Source organism: Macaca fascicularis, chromosome X, assembly GCF_037993035.2.
Source record: "Macaca fascicularis isolate 582-1 chromosome X, T2T-MFA8v1.1".
In the NCBI taxonomy this organism is placed as follows: Eukaryota; Metazoa; Chordata; class Mammalia; order Primates; family Cercopithecidae; genus Macaca; species Macaca fascicularis.
In genome coordinates this window covers 19811233-19829858 of record NC_088395.1, presented here as the reverse complement: position 1 = coordinate 19829858, position 18626 = coordinate 19811233, and the positions used below count along the sequence as shown (strand labels likewise).

The 18626-nt window shown below is 38.1% G+C and overlaps 1 protein-coding gene and 1 long non-coding RNA gene across 18 annotated transcripts in view; one reads left to right on the top strand and one right to left on the bottom strand.

Annotated features, from left to right (window-relative positions):
* The window catches only part of LOC102129810 (uncharacterized), a 34813-nt gene extending 24016 nt beyond the window's left edge, over window positions 1-10797 (bottom strand). For both annotated transcript variants that reach the window (XR_287238.5, XR_012429815.1), the window contains exons 1-2: window positions 10741-10797; window positions 10072-10118 (exon numbers count right to left, since the gene is read on the bottom strand). This is a non-coding gene — a long non-coding RNA (uncharacterized lncRNA). The remainder of the gene's footprint in view (window positions 1-10071; window positions 10119-10740) is intronic.
* BCLAF3 (BCLAF1 and THRAP3 family member 3) overlaps window positions 1-18626 on the top strand; it is a 72763-nt gene that overhangs the window by 28050 nt on the left and 26087 nt on the right. For 7 of the 16 annotated variants that reach the window (XM_074029006.1, XM_074029003.1, XM_074029004.1 and 4 more), the window contains 4 exons: window positions 8757-8872; window positions 10374-10488; window positions 11215-11278; window positions 13677-13792. In XM_074029006.1, coding sequence (XP_073885107.1) covers window positions 8757-8872; window positions 10374-10488; window positions 11215-11278; window positions 13677-13792 — 411 coding nt within the window. Of the gene's footprint in view, window positions 1-8696; window positions 8873-10373; window positions 10489-11214; window positions 11279-13676; window positions 13793-18626 lie in introns of all 16 variants that reach the window. The other 9 variants (XM_045384436.3, XM_045384434.3, XM_045384433.3 and 6 more) reach the window with 2 other exon arrangements.

Sequence of the window (18626 nt, the reverse complement as noted above, 5' to 3'; positions counted from 1 at the left end):
GAGTATGTGAATGAAAAGGAGTGGGCCATGTTGATTTGGTATGTTTATATTCATGCTTGACTCATTTGTTTTTGAACCAAAAATGAGAGAAAACAAAATCCAAAGGGTTTGGGGGAGATAAACCCACAAGTCCTTTTTTGTAAAACAAAATATTTTTTGTTCCTTTTTCTTTTCTCTCCTTTTCTTTTGAGACAGGGTCTTGCTGTGTTGCCCAGGCTGGAGTGCAGTGGCACGATCACAGCTCACTGCAACCTCAAACTCCTGGGCTCAGATGATCCTCCTGCCTCTCCTGTGTTGGCCTCCTGAGTATCTAGGACTATAGGTGCATGCCACCATGCCCAGCTAATTTTTTTCTTTTTTTGTAGAGACGGAATCTTGCTATGTTGCCCAGGCTGGTCTCAAACTCCTGGCCTCAAACGATCCTCTCACCTCGGCCTCCCAGAGCACTGGCATTACCAGCCTGAGCCACTGTACCTGGCCTCTGTTCCTTTTCTTAAATTTAGACATGGCAACACCCCACCTCATAGTTCTTTTGCATTCATTGCACTTGTAGAAAATATTTTTAAATATACGTATGTGCATTTATATATGTGCTCAGAAAGCATTTATAAGTATGATTATATTACAGAAAGTTCAAGAAATAAAGGGGGAGAATCATCCATAATTCTACTACTCTACAACAATTTTATTTGCATTTTAGTCTAGTTATTTTTCTATGTATATTTATACATGACTGCTGCGGTATATTAATAATTTTGTATCTTTTTACATATGTCTTAAATAATTTTGTGCTATTATATCTCCTACTAGTTCTTCATCTTAAAAGCACAAAAGCTTCTGTAAGTACCAAGTTTAATAATGTTACCTTAACGGCTGGGCACAGTAGCTCATGCCTGTAATCAGAGCACTTTGGGAAGCTGAGGTCGGAGGATCGCTTGAGCTTAGGAGTTTGAGGCTGCAGTGAGCCATCATCGTGCCATTGCACCCCAGCCTGGGCAATAGAGTGAGACTCTGTCTCAAAAAAAAAAAAAAGAAAAAAAAAGGGAGGGGAGCTTGGATTATTGGATTACATTCTGATGGCCATGAGATATACATATATAACATATAGCGTACACACTTTTCTTTCTTTCTTTTTTTCTTTTCGAGACAGGGTCATGCTCTGTTACCCAGGCTGGAGTGCAGTGGTGTGATCATGGCTCACTGCAGCCTTGAACTCCTGGGCTCAAGTAATTCTCCTGCATCAGCCTCCTGAGTAGCTGGGACTACAGGCATGCACCACCACACCCAGCTAATAAAAAATATTTTGTAGAGATAGAAATCTTGCTACGTTGCCCAGGCTGGTCTCAATCTCATGGCCTCATGCAATCATCCCTCCTTGGCCTCCCAAAACACTGGGATTACAGGCATGAGCCACCGTACCCAGCCTTAAGCTTTTTTTCTATCCAACGTTCTATTTTGAAAATGTTCAAACATACAGAAAAGCTGAAAGAATTCTACAGTGAACGCCCATATACTCACCACCTAAAGTCTACAATTAACAGTTTACTTTCATAATTACAAATGTATCTATTCATCCATTGTTCCACCTTATTTTTTGGATATTTTTCAAAGTAAGTTGCAAATGTCAGGACACTCCCATTTAGATACCTTATAAATTTTTGTTTACAGTTCCTCTTTTTTCTTTTGAGGTAAAATTATATACAATGAAATGCATAAAAATTTTTAACTTTTTAATAAAAGTAATGATGTGGCCAGGTGCAATGGCTCACACCTGTAATCCCAGCATTTGTGGGAGGCTAGGGCAGGCTGATTGCTTGAGCTCAGCAGTTCGAGACCAGCCTAGGCAACATGATGAAACCCCACTTCTACAAAAAAATACAAAAATTAGCTGGGTGTGGTGACATGTGCCTGTAGTCCCAGCTTCTTGGGAGGCTGGGATGGGAGGATTGGCTTGAGCCCGGGAGATCGAGACTGCAGTGAGCCATGTTTGTGCCACTGCACTCCAGCCTGGGTGACAAAGCGAGACCCGTCTCAAAAATTAAAACTAAAAAAATAAAAGTAATGATACCCCCATGTTTAATAATGAAGTGTGTTGTAGTGAAAAGAGAATTTAAAAATTGTAACACTTTTAAAGAATGCTAGAAATACCAGTTGTGAAGAGTTTTATTTTAATAGACCTCATTAGAGATACTGAACAGTTAATTTTATAATTTGATATGAGAAATGGAAGCTTGATGTTTATCATGTGTCACAAAAATGAGCTTAAAATGGAGGCTGCTGCATCTTTTATTTTGAATTTATAAACTATGATTTTGTGAAATCTCATAATCTGTCACTGGGGTCTGGCAGCATACCAGGGCCATTTGAATACCTGCCCAGGGCCTGCAGGATGGCTTGTGTAATAACCTCCACTGCACATCCTCTCTGTTCAAAGACCTGAAAAATAAATAACTGAGCAAATATATGCATCTTTTCAGTATGATAAAGCGTCATAGTCAACAAAATCTTTATTTCCTGGTGAATGGGTTATGGATGAATTTTGTGGTTTGGATTTAATTGTATGTGGACTGATCCATAAAACAAAGATAATGCCCTCAGTAGAATTATGTTTTCATCTATTAATATAAATTAGATTTTTCTTTTCTAGAAAAGAGTAAAATAATCAGAGTGCAGAGAGAACTTTATTTATTGGTTAACATCTAGAGAGTTCATCTGCTTTTTTTTGGAAATGCTAAAATGGCTAGTTTTGTGCATTTGTTTACTTAGCTTTGGTTGAGAATTGATATTTGTTATTCCAGTTATCAGTATGGTTGAAAACAAAAGGTTATCACTCTGTGAGTTTTTTAGATTCTAGTTTGTATCTAGAACAGCAGTAGGTAAACACTTGCTTGAATGTTCACCGCATAGTTAATACTTCCGTTAAGAAAGACTGTATTCTAATTATCCACTCTGTCAGAAACTTCATTATCAGAAATTACATCTGAGTCATAATTATATGTTTCAGAATGTAAGTTAGGGAATCAGTATGAAAATTTCTACTAAGGTTGTTACATATGCAAAACATTAACTGTTGTATATATGCATCTGAAAGTTTTGGGGCAGACAAATGCAGGTGTTAGTTTAATGTTGGGCTGAGTGGGTGAGGGATTGACCCTTGGCTAGGCCAGGAAGGAAGAGGAGGAGGGAGAGGGAGGAGGGAGGAGGTGGTACTAATATCTGGAGCAGAATAAACTGCTGCTGATGGATCAGAGGCTTCTTTGATCGCCTGGGAAGCTGATACGAGACACCTGGGACATGGGGACGGTTGTCCATCAGCATTTATGGCTATCAGAGTTGATGGTGGACTAAGTACATTGGCCACATTTGCGTCTAATCCTTTATTTCCCACTGAAGAGACACAGAGCCTCTCTACCCCATCAGCTCTTTTCCCGCTTTGAAAGGGGAGGAGGTGGGTGATGGGCCCCAGAGGACATTGGAACCCTGACACTGAGGAAACGGGTGTCATGCAGGCAGGGAACAATGTGAAAAGTCATAACTGAGATTGAAGGAAGGGAACCTACTCACATAAGTTTACCTATGATGGACACTGTTCCGCTGGAGGTAAAATAAGCTGCAGGTGGGGATATATTTTATACCCAGACCTGCCACCTTGCTGTTATGTAGCATAAAAAACTAAAGTTCTCCCCTACTTTAATTTCTCATGCGCATTTTAAAATCAAAAATTAATTGAGATAACGTTCCCTTTTGTTCCTATTTTTGACCCTAGCTTCTCTTGGTGTCTCTTAGGAGGCCTTGTATAGGGATTCTGTTGGCAGTTAGAGTGCATAGGTTTTTGTCTTCCTGTGGACCACTGATCAGCTTTGTGACATTGGGCAGGTCACTTGGCTATAACCTTTTGGGCCCAAATTAGCCTGCAGTTCCTCCTGGCTCTGTGAGTCTGCTTGGATTGGCCATGTGTTGGTGACCATTGAAGCTGAGTCGACAGACACATGGAGGATCATCATGTTCATCTCTGAACTTTATATTTGAGATTTTATATTAAAAATATTAAATTTAAATTGGTCTAAGTTAAGCAAAAAATAAAAAAAGCCAAGAAAGTTAAAAAAACAAAATTAAATTGGCCTCAATTAAAATGTTGAAGTCTGGCTGGGCATGGTGGCCCATGCCTGTAATCCCAGCACTTTGCGAGGCCGAGGCAGGCAGATCCCTTGAGCTCAGGAGTTTCAGATTAGCCTGGGCAACATAGTAAAACTCCGTCTCTACAAAAAATACAAAAATTAGCCAGGTGTAGTGGTGCACACTTATGGTCCCAACTAATCAGGAGGCCCAAGTGGGAGATTGGCTTGAGGAGGCAGAGGTTGCAGTGAGCCGAGATTGTGCCACTGCCCTCCAGCCTGGGTGACAGAGCCAGACCCTGTCTCAAAAATAAAATAAAAATAAAATGTTGAAGTCCTCTCTCTCTCACTCACTCAGTCTTGCTCTGTCACCCAAGCTGGAGTGCAGTGCTGTGATCACGGCTCACTACAGCCTTGATGTCCTAGGCTCTAGCAATCCTCCCACCTCAGCCTCTCGAGTAGCTGGGACTATAGGCACACATCAACATGCCTGGCTAATTTTTTTTTTTTTAATTTTTAGTCGAGATGAGGTCTTGCTATGTTACCCAGGCTGGTCTTGAACTCCTGAGCTCAAGCAATCCTCCTGCCTTGGCCTCCGAAACTGTAGCCTCTCGAGTAGCTGGGATTACAGGCGTGAGCCACTGCACTTGACCTTATCATCTCTTTAGCTGAAACACTCATTTCAAATTGACCAAGTCATTTTTGATTCATTATTTATTCATTCAGTGGGTATTTTTTGAGGACCTACCCTGTGTGAGACAGTCTGTTAGGGTGCCCTGGGACTAGAGAGCTGCATACGATTAGGTTTCTCCTTTGGTTTATTGGAGTGCATGTGTGACTCAGCAGAAGATGGGTGGTACCAAGCTGGGAAATTGAAGAGAGGCATCATGTAGTTGACATGTGAGCTAGGCTTCAAAGGCTGGTGTATTTCAGACACATGGAGATGAGGCAAAAGAAATTTTATATTTACAGGTTAACAATGGCAGTAAAACATACACAGGAACTTTGACCTGTGTGGTTTTGAGCAGTGAAAAGGAATAGAGGGAAAGGAGACTGAAAGGTAAGAATGCTGCAACTGCCAGCCGGATTTGACATTATCAGCTGATAGGAGAGGGCCGGCAGCCCAGTTCTGGCTGCCAGAGGGTTGTCGTCTATGAGGTAGACTGAATGCATGCTGGGGCTGGGGAGGCCCACTAGAGGACTTTTGTGCAAAAAGTATTGAGATGCGGAATGAGGGGAGGAGTAATCTCCCTGAACCTTTTCCCTCAACTCCACAATTTCTAAATTTGTTCTTAGGAAGACAGGAGCAAATTATATACAGTCATGCATTGCTCAACGATGGGGATACATTCTGAGAAATGTCTTGTTAGGCGGTTTTGCCACTTTCTGAAGATCATAGAGTGTATTTACACAAACCTAGATGATGTAACCTACTACACACCTAGGCTGTATGGTAGAGCCTATTGCTTCTAGGCTACAAACCTGCACAGCATGTTACTGTACTGAATACTGTAGGCAACTGTAACACATCAGTAACTATTCGTGTATCTAAACATATCTAAACCTAGAAAAGGTAGACTAGAAATACAGTACCACCATCATTTAAGTGGTCATTAATGGAAACGTCGTTATGCTGCATGTGACTGTAATTGGGAAAGTGCTTTATATGAACTGTAGGATGCTGTATGAAGTGTTAGTTATTAGTTGGAAGAAGACAGAAAGGAAAACTTTATATGTGTCATATGGATTTTGATATATATGAGAAGCTTCCAGAGGGCAGGGGAATCTGTTGGTTTTGGCTGCTGTTGGGTTTTTTGTTGCCGTTTGGCCATGCAGTTTGTTTCTTTGATGAGTCCTAAGTGTGTACAACAGGAAATTAAGGTTTAATGTAGCTTTTTATGTTTTCTTGGTTATTACCCACAATGCTCAGAGAACATCAGTGGAAATATCCTTAAACAGAAAAATAAACAGGGAAAGCGCAGTCGAGGGAGCAAAGGATCTTGGAAGATTTAATGAAACTAGTACCAGAAATAGTATTAGAATAGAGATTTTTGGCTGTATTTTAATTTTTTAAATTGTCTAAAATGCATCTCAAATGAGAACATTTGATCTTTTTAGCTTAACTACTTGCTTTGCGGATATTTCCTGAAATTATTAACTTGTTAATCAATCCATACCATAGGAAATAGTAAAAAGTAAAATGTGAACCAAAAGATGATTACATTTACAAATATAAATATTTAGAACATTTTGCATTCTCATATCTAAAGAGGGTTTTTCTTGTATCAAAAGTATCATAATTATTTTTAAAAGACTAAAATTTGGAGGTTTTACTGTGTTAATGTATATTTTCTAGAAAATGATAATTTTAATTTTTTCTTAAATATCTTGTAGTAGAGGAACTCTAGGATAAATTTTAATGGATAACAAGTTTAAACACTAAGATTTCAGGAATTAAATATATAATAGCTTCATAGTTAAAAGTATATAACTCCTGCGGATTGAGGATTGAGCATGGAGTGGGGACAAGAGTTTCAGCAGTAATTTGTAAGCAATTTTAAGTAAATGTTAATAATTACCCATTGGAAAACTGAACATCTTTATTAGCTTATTTCCTTTTGGTATAAACTGAGGCTGCCAGAAAAAAACCTTATCAACTGATTTCCTCTGGTGTATGGACCATTTGTATAGTTCTATTTAAATATACTAGTTTCCTCCTATAAAATGTTTTTAAAGGCTATTTTTTTTTTTTTTTGGTATGGCACAGGAATTTTGTAACTTTAAACCCCCTTAAACAGAGAGCATTTGTAATTCTTTGTTAGTGGAGGTCGTTACGGGGTGTTCTAACATTTGCCAGCAAATGTCTCTTAGCTAGTTATCACATACACAGTGGGAAGCTTGGAGCAAATTAGGAGGAAAGAAGGGAAATGCGCCTTCTTTCTAATGAAAGTCCTTCTAATGAATCAACAAAACCACAGCAGTGCGGTCAACCTGCTGCATGGTTCCATTTCTGTGTTTCTGCCTTGGCACGGAGTTGTCCCTGGCAATGCTGGTCTGAGAGCAGGGAGCACGGAAAGTCAGATGGAAGCATTTCCTCTGATAAGTTATAAATAGACACTCAAAACCATTTTTATTAGAGGAGCTACAATTTTTAGTTAAAGAATATCTGTAAGCCCCTTATAACCCTGCAGCAGTTTAGATATATGGCTGTTACAGGACTTAAATAAATAAATACATATGTGCATGCATGCACTCGTACCCCCAGACACATCTGTCGGTCTGCTTTCTGCTATATGATGAGCTATTCCAGTGGTGCTCTGTTATTTAAAACATACTTCAGGGCTCTCTTTCGGATTTATCTTCTGAGCCTGTAATGTAGCTATTAAGAACCCCAGCAGTTGCAAATGTCAGTTCTTTGGACAATGAACTTGATTTTTGAGAGGAGCCAAAAGCAATTTAGAGTTAAGTACAGGGAAATAAGATAGGTACAAGCTGATTAGTGCCATTTTGGGTCCAAAATGAGATATAATTATAAAATAATGAGAAAATTTCTTCATTGATGCATAAAGTACCTCCAGACAAAGAATTTCTGAGTAGTTTTAAGCAAGCACAGCATTCTTGGAATAAGGTATAGTTTTTCATTACAACAGTTGGAAGACGTGTTCATTTGAATGCTTAATCTCTAGGATGTGAGACAAAGCAACCAAGACGTCCATTGTCTCAGGGTCGTGGCACCTTCCCCATAGGGCTATTGTAAAGATGAAATGAGATAATGTTGGTAAGCTCTAAGCCCCCATGTTTGGCACGTGATAAGCCCTCAATAATAGTTAGCTCTGTATCATAACCATTAGTTTGTAAAAGTACTTAGAGGTCAGGAGAGCTCTTAACAAAAGTTATAAGATTCAGAAGGCATTAAAGTGGTAAGATAGCCGGGGTTATATAATAAATGGTAGTATTTCTTTATGGGTACATTGAGGGTGAACACTGTAACTGGTGTTAATGACCATAACTTTGCCTAACAGCTAAGACTATTTTCTGAGAATTTAGTGAGACTTTGTAATTAAGTTAACCTCTTAACAGAATTTTATTTCAAAATACAATTCTAAGCTTCTTATTACTGATATAAAGATATAAGGATTTTTATTAAGTTAGAGAGGTTCTTATGTTTGATATCGGCTTTTTAAAGTGTGGTAGTATTTCAAGATAAAATAATTTTGCTGGACTAACAATATTTTGGCCATTTGGAAGTAGAAAATAATCTAATCAATTACATTTTGCATAGTAAGTGTCTTTAATACCTTGTGTTTTTGAAGTAAAAATTGTTTCACTTAGAATTTGAAGGATTTTATTATTCAAGTGGCAAATATTTAATGACCTCTGATTTGAAAGAACTCAGAGCCATGTATCTGTAGTTAATTTCTCCTACTTGTTATTGTACATGTTTTATGGCATGGAATTTAGTGCCTTAATTATAAGAAAAGATATACATCTTTTTAGTTTTGTAGCTATCTTAATTTTTGATAAATTCTTTTCTCCACAAACTAGTTTCAAATTTAGTTAAACATTTGCGAATTATTCTAGGGTTGCTTCTAGCTATTCCACAGAGAGACAGATGTCACATGATTTGGTTGCTGTTGGCAGGAAAAGTGAGAACTTTCATCCAGTGTTTGAACATCTTGACTCAACTCAGAATACTGAAAACAAACCTACAGGAGAATTTGCTCAGGAAATCATAACAATAATCCATCAAGTTAAAGGTTGGTATATTTTGCACACACATTAGGGATAACACAAAAGTAATGTAGTAACGTTTCACGAGATACAGGTAAACACCTGCAGTATAGTTTAATAGTAATTAATACTTCATTGTAAGCTAGACTGTGAATTAGGAAATCTTTTGAAGAGAGTATCAGGCATTCATTTGAGCCTAGTTCTTTATATGTAGTTCCAATAACCTTGTGCTTCAAGTGTTAGTAGATTGGAAATTGCAAGTTAGAAAGGGAGAGGCTGGCTGCTGCAAAAGACAAGGCATACTGAGAGCAGTAAGAAACAATAACTGGGAACCTAACAGGGAGGAAAAAGCAACAAAAACAGATAGGAAACTCAAGAAATCAGGAAGCCTAGGTCATTTTATGATTCTTAAACCCCCCTGAGGGCATTCCTAGGACTTTGTATCTTAAGGATGATGCTGAGTGATCAATGAAACTTCTAGTTTGCTTTGGCATTCTTTATGTCTGGGAGTTGCGTAATAAATAAATACTTTTAATGGTTTGCATTAAATTGTTTTGTTTTTGCTCCTGGCGAGTTTCCATTAATTGGAAAATTCAGTGATATAGAACAACTTTCCCCAGTGATGCTACACAAATAAGGCAATTGTAGGTATTACAAGCTGGAGGCCTTCAAGAATTTAAAATTTTTTATTTTGTACTTCTACTAGACAATTGCATTAATCTTTCTTACCTTCATAAAATATATTTTGAAAATGAGGTTTTTTTTCTCTGCGTCCCTCAAACTGAGGCATGTATTTACTTTAAAGCACATAGTTTGTCTGAAACAGTTCATCCTCTCAGCTCCAGTCCCTCTCACCCAAAGGAAATGTGATTCTTGGCAGAAATGGAGCTGATTTGCAGAAAAATCCAGGAGATTGTCCCAGAACAGGAACAGTAAATTAGGGAAGAGGATTGCTTAAGTAGCATTCTGATGGGCCAAGTGTATTCTCTTTCTCTGTATCCTATTAAAAATGTGTAGCGTAGCTGATTTCTAAATGTTTTCATGCACTTTAATGTGAATTAAAGTAAAGTGGCATTAGAAGGCCTTCTGTGATATGCAGACATAACAGTTAGTATTTGTTTGAAATTGTTTTGATGTTTCAGGCTTGTTTTTGAAGTTACTTTTTATTTTCATTCAACTGTGAAGCTCTGTGCCATCTTTACTTTCCAGATATAGTAAGTCTTACCTTGGAGAAGAAAGGTCCTTGCTTTGAAAGAGCCATTGTCTTTTCCCCTGGACAAGTAAGCAGGCATGTCAGATAGAAAGAAAATTCTTTGATTAATAAATCAGGCATTTTTACTCTTGTTTGGGCTTGGGAAGGCACGTGAGAGCTACAAATTAGTCCGCGAAATAAATTTGGGTCGCACATATTTTTAAGAGAAAACAGGTTGAATTTTAAAAAATAATCCCTTCTTTCTGTGCTTATATGTAATCTTTTAAGTGAAATCAGCTTAACATTGAGATAAAACTGTTTGTTTCCCTTTTCAGCAAATTATTTTCCATCACCTGGTATTACTTTACATGAGCGTTTCTCAACAATGCAGGATACACACAAGGCAGATGTAAATGAAATTACATTGAATTCAGATCCAGAAATACACAGGTAATGATTGATTACCATATTATACCCATTTAACTAATGGGGATAAACCTCAGAAAAGATTTGGGAAGGTGCTGCTTTCTGAACCTGCTCCCCTGGGCTTGCTGTAGACTCTAGGATTCCATTTCCTTCACAAAAATAATAGGATAATCCAAGCATTATCTGGCCACTGCACTTTGATGGAATGAACAGGATGCACTGAAAACATTGACTAGCATTGTTTAAATGTGTAGGACTTTGAAAATATTTACATACCTAACTTCACTTCTGCTGTCAATAGTAATTGCTGCCTGAGGTCCTCAGTAGAAGAATGAAAGACAGTTGTTAAGCCATTGAAATCATAGGTTGCTTCATGTGATCACAAATAGGTGTTCTGAGGGCAGCCAGATGAAACCATGTGTCTTCTGCTGGCACTTGTTGGAGCAGGTGGTGTACCCTGTCTTGTGAGCTGATTTGAATACATGTGAGAATGCGGTATATCACCAGAGCAAAGGTTGAGATTACACAGACTACTGATTTGAGAACCACTAAAGCTTCCCTGTAATATGATTCATAGGATATGAATATCCTGGGAGACTGCCATATAGGTGAAAAACTATCTGGTAGCAAGTTTCTTTTGCTTTCTCCAAAACATACTAGCTTTATTTCAAATTCTATTCTGTAATAGTAGAACCAAGGTATCAGTGTATAACATAATTATTTAATTGTACTATGCCTTTATTATTTTAGGAGAATAGATATGTCTTTGGCCGAGCTTCAGAGTAAACAAGCTGTGATCTATGAATCGGAACAGGTTAGTGAATACAATTTTTGATGAGAAATTATCTTATTGTTGGTATACTAATGGCAAGGAGATTGGTGGTTGGGAGAGAAAAGGGAGTTACAGTACCTGAAGAAGGAGGATTGAAACCCAGGAATCTGAAATTAAAAAGCTCTTCAGGTGATTCTGACTATCAGTCAGGTTGGAGTGAGAATACTGACAAAAGACAAAAATATTCCCTAAGAGGGACAATCCCTAAGGATAACAGCTTTGTAAAATTGACACGCAATTACAGCATTTGATATTCATCCCCAAACTCCACACTGTAAAGCTTATGGAAAGTATATTAGATACCTATTTTTTTTTCAAAGCAATCTTGTGGAATATATTTTTAAATTGTACATGGAATGAATGCACAGGAACAAAATTTCATTTGATGTTGCCCTTCTGTTTACTGCAGAATGTACGAAACATTCTGTGGAATATGAACTAGCAAAATAAGGGAAATAAGGGACTAAATTTCTTTATTCATGTGTTGTGTGTGGTTCCCATCCAACACCTCCCCTCCCACCTCCCATTTCTTTGCTAATTAAAAAGACTGTCTTGACTAGCCAGGAGGGAAGAAAACTGGCTCTTGTTTTAGAAGAATTATATCAAGTTCTAAAAGAACTGCTAATTTATTCATTGAGAATAAAGAGTTTTTGTAGAGGAGATATTTTAATACATTTCTGATAGAATATATAAATAATTTTTTCACTTGTGAAATGATTATAATTTTTGCTGAATTTATGGAGATAGGTTAATTTGTTGAACAAATGATATTTTCAGACAATTTCTAATCATCAAAGTCCTATAATCAACTTACAGGAAATCTGTGCTTTTTAAAAAAATCACCTATAATTTAGTCATTTAACACAAAATATTATTTGGTCATCTTTTCTGGCAGTCTTACTGCTTGCATTTTAACGTAGTCACTGTCATAGTATATGTAGTTTTATATGCTTTTATCTTGATCCATAATAACATTCCTTTTATGTAAAATCTCTGAATTCGCCATGACCTTTTATGATTGAGGCTTTTTAAATTTTGTTTTGAGACAGAGTCCTGGTCTCACCCAGGCTGGAGTACAGTGGTATAATCATGGCTCACTGCAGCCTTGACCTCCTGGGCTCAAGTGATCCTCCCACCTCAGCCTCCTGAGTAGCTAGGACTACAGACATGTACTACCACGCCCGGCTAATTTTTTTATTTTTTGTAGATACAGGGTTTTTCCATGTTGCCCAGGCTGGTCTTGAACTCCTGGACTCAAGGGATCCACCCACCTCGGCCTCCCAAAGTCCTGGGATTACAGGCGTGAGCCACTGCACCTGGTCCTTGTTAAGTTTTAATTAACTTTTTTCTTTTTTTTTTTTTTGAGACAGAGTCTCACTCTGTCACCCAGGCTGGAGTGCAGTGGCGTGATCTCAGCTCACTGCAACCTCCACCTCCCAGTTTCAAGCCATTCTCTTGCCTCAGCCTCCCAAGTAGCTGGGATTACAGGCACCCATCATCACACCCGGCTAATTTTTGTATTTTGGTAGAGATGGGGTTTCACCATGTTGGCCAGGCTGGTCTTGAACTCCTATTCAAATGATCCACCCACTTCAGCCTCCCAAAGTGCTGGGATTACTGGCATGAGCCACTGCACCTGGCCTAATTAACTTTTTTCAATAAGCACTTTTCGGCCGGGTGCGGTGGCTCACACCTGTAATCCCAGCACTTTGGAAGGCTGAGGCGGGTGGATCATGAGGTCAGGAGATCAAGACCATCCTCGCTAATAGGGTGAAACCCCGTCTCTACTAAAAATACAAAAAAATTAGCCAGGTGCCTGTAGTCCCAGCCACTCGGGAGACTGAGGCAGGAGAATGGCGTGATCCCGGGAGGCAGAGCTTGCAGCGAGCCAAGATCGTGCCACTGCACTCCTGCCTGGGCAACAGAGCGAGACTGTCTCAAAAAAAAAAAAAAAAGTACTTTTCTATGTTGACTTCCACATAGTCTTTATTACCATAAGTTAAATGATTGTATATTATTCTTTTGACTTAAGTTTACCATGATTTATTTACTCATTCTTCCCTTCCTCTTAATTTTTTTTTTACATTTGAGTAGCTTCTATTTTTTGTTATTTTAAATATACTATTTTGAATCTGTTTAGGTAGATAATCTTTTCTTTGGGTTAGAGTCTCATAGGTGGGAATCCTGGTTCAATGTTAGGAGCTTTTCTGACTGTTTATTGTCATTTGGGTCTCAAAATATCTGTATTAGTTTACAATACCATTAGCAGGATGAATACAAGATAACTTATCTAGGACTTGTAATTAAGGTTCTTGTTAGATATGGTCTTCGTGCAACTAACAGTATTGTGAATGGTTTGTCTTCTGTCAAAATTCCTCAGACTCTGATCAAAATAATAGATCCGAATGACCTACGACATGACATTGAAAGAAGGCGAAAAGAACGGTTACAGAATGAAGATGAGCACATTTTTCACATAGCTAGTGCTGCAGAGAGGTAATCAGTAGATGACAAACATCCTGTTATCAGGGAGCTTTGGGTTTTACCATATTTTTACATTTTTTGTGTGATGGTAATTTTCATTTTAATATAGGGATTTGCTCCTTCAAATCCGTCTTATATAAGTGAAATCTATTAAAATGTTTCCAGGTTATTCAGTGATTATCATATGTGGTTTGATTTAAACAACAAAAACTATGGGGTGGGTGGGTATTTGAGGTCTTTATAATTCTGAAGAGGAGTGTTACTGCTTTTAGAATATTAGCAGGAGGCAGGACTGGCAAGTTTGGGGACTATTTAGCTTGAGCTGATTGAAACTCTGATACATTGCGGACTATTTAGCTTGAGCTGATTGAAACTCTGATACATTCTGTGCTTTAGATTCTGGGTTAGTCTTTGAATAGTAGAAAATTTCCTGAAGTCAGTACAGTTATCTTTTGGGACTCTCTGTGGATGTCTGTACTGGATAATTGTGGATAACTGTACTGACAAAAAGTGAAAAAAGTCCACATTTTGTGGATATCGTCCATGAAATTGAGGCAGGTGTAGTAGAAAATGCAGAGGAGACCTAAGTTTGAATCTCATCTCTCTCACTTTACAAGCTGACCAATCTTGGACAAATTTGCTTAGTCTCTGGAGCCTCTTCATCTGTAAAATGATGTTAAAATCAATTTATGCTATGGGGCAGTTATGAATATTAAATGAGCTGGCACATGTGAAGTACTTATGTCATATATGGCAAATAGGTCCTCAGTAGATTTTTCTTTCTTAACCTCATACTTCTGTTTAGGGGGCCTCAGTAGTCTAGATCAACCCCAGTTTATCTCTAGTTCTGAATACCACATGGATGGAACTCATGGCAACTCTGGGGCCCCATATGATTATGAGGTATAATTGAACAGGACAGCATTTCCAGTTCACTTGAGTTCTTACACTACTTGTATCTCCCAAAAAGTGAGACTGTATGAATACAAAGAGACAGTGCTAATTGTTTTTCCGTAATCTTTTGTATCAAATTGGTAAGATACTGTATTTGACAAGACCTTTAAGTCAAGTCTGTAGCTAACTAGGTCAGAATACGTGGACTTGATTCTGACAATAAGTTCAGGACTAATTAAAACATGGTGAAACAATGTGTTGAGGCATATAAAACAATTGAAAATGAAAGAGTTAAAATGTTGTCCCTTGCTGTGTGAAAGTCTCCAGTCTCCTAATGGTTAATGCCTGACATGACTGTGCTCCTTAATGACACAAGCTCTCTGTCATGCTTTCCTTGACTCAACAAGTGTAAGAAACCCCGAGTACCAAGAAACAGGTTTTAAAAACAGATTTAAGACAATCAACATATTTTAAAGATTGTAAGATGCTTTAGGATGTATATTTACCCCTTGACGTGATTAAGAACTTGAGCACTGGAGTTGGACCTGAGTTCAGTGCCTGGCTCTTAGATTCCTAGCTATGTGACCGACTTTGGGCAGATTATTTTGTCTCTGTTTCCTCGTCTGTAAAATAGGGATAAGAGTTGTACTTGCCTCACAGTGGTGATTAAAATTAAGTAAAGTGATGAGTATAAGGTAAAGTAGCTGGTCAGCATTAAGTACTATGAATGCTAGCTTTGAGGACAGTGTGATAGTGTGCAAGGATGTGTTCCTACAAGCTGTCTTTTGCTGGATCTGTTGGATTATTTTATTTGTATTGGATAGGTGGTGAGGCAGAGTGGAGCCATGAGGAGTTTTTAAAAGTGAGACATTACTTAACATTCATCCTGCAAAAGTAAACAATTCAGTAGTTTTTAGTGTATTCACGAACTTATGCAACCGTCATTACTATCTAATTCCAAAACATTTCATTACCCCAAAAGTAAACCCTCTACCCATTAGCTGCCACTCCCTGCCCCATTTCTCCTTCCCCCTTAGTCCCTGGCAACCACTGTTCTATTTTCTGTATCTATGGCTTTGTCTAATCCTGACATTTCATATAATCATTTTGTTGTTGTTGTTGTTTTGAGACAGGGTCTCTGTCACCCAGGATGGAGTACAGAGGCATGATCACAGCTCACTGCAGCCTCGACCTTCCGTGAGGCTCAGGTGATTCTCCCACCTCGGCCTCCTGAGCATCTGGGACCACAGGCTCCTGCCAGCATGCCCGGCTGATTTTTCATTTTTTTTTTTTTTTTTTTTTTGTAGAGATGGGGTTTCACCATGTTGCCCAGGCTGGTCTCAAACTCCTGCGCTCAAGGGATCCACCCGCCTCAGTCTCCCAAAGTGCTGAGAGTACAGGCATGAGCCACCACACCTGGCCTGACATTTCATATAAATACGATAATAGAATATGTGGCCTCTCAGAACTGACTTCTTTCCTATAGCATAATGTTTTTAATGCTCATCCATGTTGTAGCGTGAGAATTCTTATGTATGGCTGAATAATATTCCATTGTATGGCTGTGTCGTATTATGTTGATCCATTCACCAGTTGATGGACATTTGGGTTGTTTCCACTTTTTGTCTATTGTGAATAACTGTGCTGTGAACATTTGTGTGCAAGTTTTTGTGCAGATACCTGTTTTCATTTCTCTTCAATATATGGCTAGGAGTGGAATTGATGAGTTTGATGGTTACTCTATGATTAACTTTTTGAGGAACTGCCAGACTGTCTTCCAAAGTGGCTGGACTACTTTACACTTCCACCAGCAGCATGTGACGGGCCCAGTTGCTCCATATCGTCGCCAACTCTTATTATTAATCTCTCACTTTATCCTGATTCAATTTCCTTATTTAAATAAGAAAAATATTTTATCATTTTATCTTAGAAATTCAATTTATAAAAATTGACCTCATTATATATTATGTTTTTATATAAACTTTTAATATCAAGTCAGGGTAGTTTCCACAGAAATGTGAAAGAAATGAAACATGATGCGATCATAAGTCAAAGGATGTAGTGATTTCTCACCTGTGCAGTTTTCCCTCAAAAAATTGTATGCAGCCTCTTTGTCTGTGTTTGCTCACTGGTGTATCCCCACTGCCCTGAGCTCAGTTCATGTTTGTTGAATGAATGGATGAAGAGTTTCCAAAGGAGTAGACAAGACAGAGGATACCTAAATTGTAATGCATTTAGATTTAGGTTACTATTCCCTGATACCTTAGGATCTTTCACAAGCAAGTCTAACACTTGGGGATTCTGTCTAACCTCTAGGACCCATCGGTTCTCTACAGGTGTTCCTTAACTTTTGATAGGGCAACATCCCGATAACCCACTGTAAAGTAAAATAATTGTAAGTCAAACCATTGTAAGTTGAGGATGGTCTGGATTTGCTTCCATTTCTTACCCGTTTCTTACTCTAATGTCTCCATGTTTTCTCCTGACATACTATTTCTGCCTTTTCTAACTGTAGTTACTAAGTTTCCTACAATGTAAATGAGTTGTTTTATTATAGAAGTATGGAGTGTGTTTGATAAAGTAGCTTAAAAATAGTATCAGCGGACTTGAAGAGGACATCAAACTGCCAAGAATTTCTTTTATTTTTTATTTTTTAACAAGGAGTTGGAAGGACAGTCTGTCGTTTAAGCTGGGCAGGTTACGGGAAAACATCAGTTTTTATTCTTGCTATTGCAACAGTCATAATCTATACTGAAGTAGAGTACACTTTATAAAGATATTATATTCATATAGTCAACGGGTATTTATATATTGATTTCTTTGTTCTAGTTACTGTTCTAAGGACTGGGGATATAATGAAAAACTATATACAAACCTTTGTCTTCGTGTTACTTATAATTTAATGGTAGAAGAAAGAAAATAAATACATGTCAGTGGAGTGATAGGTGAAAATAAGGCAGAAGAGGAAATTTAATAGCAAAGAGTGACATGTGTGATACGGTTTTATTTAGGGTGGTCATGGAGTACATTTATGACTTTTTAGAAAATGTAGCTGGGTTGTGAATTAAGTGAGGGAGTTAGCCATAGGGTTATTTGAGAGGATAGTATTTCAAGAGAGGGAACAGCAAAAGCAAAGACCTTAAGACAGGTGCATGCCTGCTTTTGTTTAAGGAATAGAAAGGGGGACAGTGGGGTTGTGACAGGGTAGTAAAGGGAGAGAGTTAGTAGATGAGGCCAGTCACGAATGACTTTGAAGAACTGAAGGACATGAAGACTTTGTATTTTATTCTGGATGAAGTTAGAAAACATTTTGGGTTGTAACCAGAGAAGAGACATAATCTCACTTAAATTTTAAAAGGATCACTCTGGTTGCTGGGTGGAGAATGGACTGTAAGAGCTAGAGAAAAAAAGTATTTCCTTCTTAAGTAATAAAAAAAGATTAGCGGTAGGAAATCTACATGATAGGGTCGACATGGTAGAGTGGACGCATCAGGGAACCAGGCTGCTTAGATCTTCTTCCTCTCATATCCTCTGTGTGTAGCATCTGCCTCATGATCCAATATGGGTATCTGTGCTTTAGCCATCATGTCCTCATTCTAGCCTTTCCTTTAAAGACTTCTTGAAATTTACACATGATAACTTGTCCAAAATTTAGTCCCATGGCTATGCCTAGCTGCAGGGCAGCTGGGAAATAGATTCTCTAATCTGAGCATTCATTTGCCTGGTCAAAAATCAAATATCAAAGGATTTAATTTTTGTATTGTGACAAAATATACATATCCTAAATTTACCATTTTAACCATTTTTAAGTGTAAAATTCATTGACATTGAGTATATTCACTTGTACAATCATCACCAGATGTTTGTATCCACTTCCAGAACTTTTTCATCTTCACAAACAGTAACTCTGTTTCCGTTGAATAATAACTCCTCATGCTCTCCTCGCTGCAGC